We start from the raw sequence: 4,159 nt of genomic DNA on the forward strand, positions 1-4,159 counted from the left end.
TTTCAAAGTCACACCCTCAGGCCTGGTCATATCTTAAAATCCTGCCCATCAAAATGAACCAAATTCCCAAAGAGTAAGTGGAATAGTGTGGAAAAGACCTGTTTCTAAAAGTGCGTGAAAACCAGAAAGCAGCACCGTTTTGTAAATTATCATCTGCTCAACAGTTATTGGGCTGTGAATGTGGTCCAGGAATCTGTTGTGTCAGTCGAACAACTGCTTGGTTACTGACATGTGTTTAGAGTAGAGTATTGAGGCAATACTGTGTGCAACTTTGGCTCAGTGTTCTATTCACGGCGATCGCGAATGCAGACGACAATCTAAAATATTTAAAATGTCTTTTTTGGATTAGTGTATAAATGCAAAAGCGTCGAGCAATAAATAAGCAATATTATTTACCGTAAATGTTGCAAGTGTCGCTAGGTACTGTTATATGGCAGTGTTCCCATGGCGTGCTAGGGTCCACAGTATAACACCAAGGACCGTCTGGTTTTGAATCGGGATTACGGCAGTAGTTATGCTCTCCGAGGTCTGTGAAGATATGAGTATGTGGGGATACAGATGACCATGTTTGGCATGCTTTACCCGTAGCTGTATTTGAGACGTGTCCGTGGTAGTCCAAACCTTTCGCATCACGGTAACACTCGGCATCTAAACCAAGAACAAGAAATCAAAAGTTAACTTTTTTTAAAGGCACGTGTAGTTATAGTTTAGGGAGAAGAAGGGGGTAAATTGTCTCAAATCATTCGTCTTGCAAAAACCATTCCAATTAAGAATGTTTTGCACTCGGCAATCCGAGGTTGCACGGTACCCCCATCTTCCCACTAAAGTACCAATCATTGTCTTCATATAACACACCATAAGTGGCGTAGAGTCAAAAACGGCTTGTGAACCCCAATCAGGCCTGTTGCCCTCTCCCTCCACATACGATGACTTTTGCAGAATGCCGAATAATAATACCAATACCCTAATTTGTCCCCCTCGTTAAGAGCTTCAGGCGATTCGTGAGAGCTCCAGATTGTCTGTCATCTACTCAATATGCACAACGTTGTATGGCGATATCAATGGCCGATTTGCTTAAACTAGCGGGATACCCGCGCTTCGCGCGGGTCCCCGCTAGATGAGTAAATGGGAGCGTTCACTATAACAGGAAGAATTACTGAACAGTTAGAAACATTGAAAAGGTACATTTTATTTATATAAATCTGTCTCTTCTTACATTTAATTTTTCCTTTCTTTTCAGTTTCTTCTACATGGGGCTACTTTGTTCCCATTAAATTTTTTGTTGCTGCTTATCTTGTGATTTATGTTATTTGATTTATTTAACCCCTTTCCCATTATTTTCTAAATCTGTTATTTCTTACATTTCCCATTTCACTTCTATTTTTTATTTGCTGCTTGTGATTTCCCGTTTCCATGTTTTTATTTAATTCTGTTCTCATTATTTTAGCTTGTATGTAGACGTGTTCATCCGTTATCATAATCACGTGACCCGTCCATGTACCTTTTTGTCCTATATTTTCTATTTATTTTTCCTTAGGCCTATATATTATCATGTCCATTGGTCTCTGGCTCGCAAGTCGCGTGGCTCTGCGCCGTTTACTCGCGCATTGGCGTAGTGCGCATTACGCCCGCGGCGCTGTCGCGCTGCCTACCAGCTGCAGTTTTCATTTTTTCACTGTTTTTGAAGCCAATTCTTGACCGATTTCAACCAAATAAAGTCCAGTCCATTTCCCGTATATTCCTCGATCTCCCGTATGAATTTGGATCGAAACTGACGGAGCCTTTAACATATACCACACACATACACCCCCCCCCCCCCACATACAACATTAGCCTATTTATAGTAAGATTCTTGCTGCAACCATAATGGACCGCAATACACCTAACCTGTATATAGTTTAGGGTAAGCGTATTGCGGCTCATGGTTGCAGAAATAAATATGCTTCCGGTTTCCTATTATATAGATCAAGCCTTCCGGTAGCTCTAGTAAGAGCTTCTACCATATCCACAGGCCATCTGAGCTGAGGTTTTCATTATAAGATGATAGGCTTGAGTTTACACTTTCACAATTCACAATCTACAAATATGCACATCTTCAAGAGAATAGGCTTTACTTGAGGATGTATAGGTAGATGTGTGGTGGTGTCACTGGTGCAAACTTGAGTGGGTGGGGATATGATTGTGTATGTGTGGCTGCGAGTGAGGTGTGTGGAGGGTGTGTATGGGGTATTTGTGTGTGGAGGGTGTGGGGTGTGTACTTACCCGGGGCTATGTGCATCGACAAAGTCATATTATCACCTTTATACGTGGTTAATATGCATTCAAAGTCTTCATCTCTAATGACATATTCGGGACAAGCCAGACCGCCCTTTATGTCAGTCACAACGTCTACTTTCGTCTGATAGGAAAATGTCTCTTCAAAGGCCCCGTTACTTCTACTTGAAACAAATGCACGCCAGGTATCCTGCAACAGCAAACGTTTTTAAAAATGTCAATGCAAACCTGTGATTTGAGTCCACGCGTCTTTTAGGCGTCAGCGACTTTCTTCACTTTTGTTGGGCTTTGGTATTACTTGCATTCAAGAGTGTTAATCAATAAATACATCAATGAAATGTAAATGTGCCTTTTTAGGCTTCTGTCAGCATCGGATAGGAGCAAAAACAAGTAGTAAATTAAACAAGTAGTTATGTACATTTTCTTTCGTAACATTTTCTCATGGGTGAAAAGAGGCGATGGAAAATCAATACATAAATCTTAAGTTTTTGTAAATGGATTTTGACATTAAATCGGATATCATTCATACGATGTGCTATAATACAGGATGTATCAAAATAAAGTAAACAGTTTGGGGAAATGCCACTAGATTATAAAGGATGCGATATTCGGTCAAAAATGCTACAGTTGATAGCTGCAACATCTTCTCCTCCCACGACTGTAAAATCACTGGTGTGTGACCATTAATAAGGACTCGTGCAGTAGCGCAAAGTCAATTAAAATCAAAGCAACATGAAAATCAGATGTTTGACCACTTTCTTTACAGTAAATGACCGTCTTAGTCTTCCGCATTCCCCCAGGTAAGGCCACCTTTCCTTTGTATGTATATTTTAGCTCTCCTCAATATGGCATTCACATAACGTCTTATGAAAGGTCTGTCCTATTTGAGGATGCCAACAAGGGCTGTAAGAGGAACCTTTGATTTCAGATAGATCAGCAAGAAATCAAGAGGTGTAAGATCACGAGATCTTGGGGCCATTTCACTTGGTGCTCCCAAGCAATCACACGATTGCCAAACAATTCTGCAAGCCGTTCTGTCAATTACTGTAAAGAAAATGGTCGAAATGTGATGTTCGTGTTATTTGAATTTACTTTATTTAGTCAGCTGCATTTTTACTCAGCTCAAAAAAAATAGCCACTGAGTCCTTATTAATGGTCACTCGCCAGTGATTTTATAGTTGTGAGAGGACAAGATGTTGATTCAGCTATCAACCTAAAAAAAGCCTAAATCTCGTCTCGGCAATGGACAATGGGCTAATTTTCCCGGGCTAATTTTTCGATATTTCCGAGGACTCGTCGCAATAAATGCAACAGCCAGTTACATTGACTGGACATTTTCCAAGAACACGTCCAGAATTTCAATATTCAGACTTGATGATATAAAACTTATTTTGATTGGTTTGTGAAGATAATCATTTATCCAGCAAATAAAAACTATGAATTTTGAGATAATAATCTGATCTACTGGACTTACAAAAGGAAGGTTTTTTATTTCAAATTCTAATCGTGACCCGCAGGTCAAATTGCAAGAATTATACATTAAACACACCTAAACAGACACAATGCAATTTGCAGGCAGCAGCTTAAACAGCGCCAATATTGCAACTTTGAAACAAACAACTATACAAACATCCAATCCAGCCCAACCACATCCCCCCAAGTAGGCAATGAGGATAAAGTGCCTTACCCACGGACACAACACGTTGGCACGAGCGGGGCTCGAACTCACAACCTATGTATTATGAGTCGGGCGCCTTATCCACTCGGCCACACGTGCTCCACTCGTTTTATGATTTGGTCCTGATACAACAACATGTGCTTCACGGGTCAGCAAACTTTTGACGCCATAAAATCAGTTAGCCTGTAAAATATTGGCACTCATAAA

At 40.4% G+C, this 4,159-nt stretch overlaps 1 protein-coding gene across 1 annotated transcript in view; it reads right to left on the minus strand.

The window, feature by feature from the left end:
- LOC140164021 (uncharacterized) overlaps nt 1-3,253 on the minus strand; it is a 22,667-nt gene extending 19,414 nt beyond the window's left edge. Inside the window, exons 1-3 of the mRNA XM_072187301.1 lie at nt 3,173-3,253; nt 2,263-2,464; nt 397-648 (exon numbers count right to left, since the gene is read on the minus strand). Of these exons, the coding sequence (XP_072043402.1) occupies nt 397-648; nt 2,263-2,464; nt 3,173-3,253 (535 nt within the window). The remainder of the gene's footprint in view (nt 1-396; nt 649-2,262; nt 2,465-3,172) is intronic.
- Between the last annotated feature and the right edge of the window lie 906 nt (nt 3,254-4,159).

Source organism: Amphiura filiformis, chromosome 1 (assembly GCF_039555335.1).
Source record: "Amphiura filiformis chromosome 1, Afil_fr2py, whole genome shotgun sequence".
NCBI lineage: Eukaryota > Metazoa > Echinodermata > Ophiuroidea > Amphilepidida > Amphiuridae > Amphiura > Amphiura filiformis.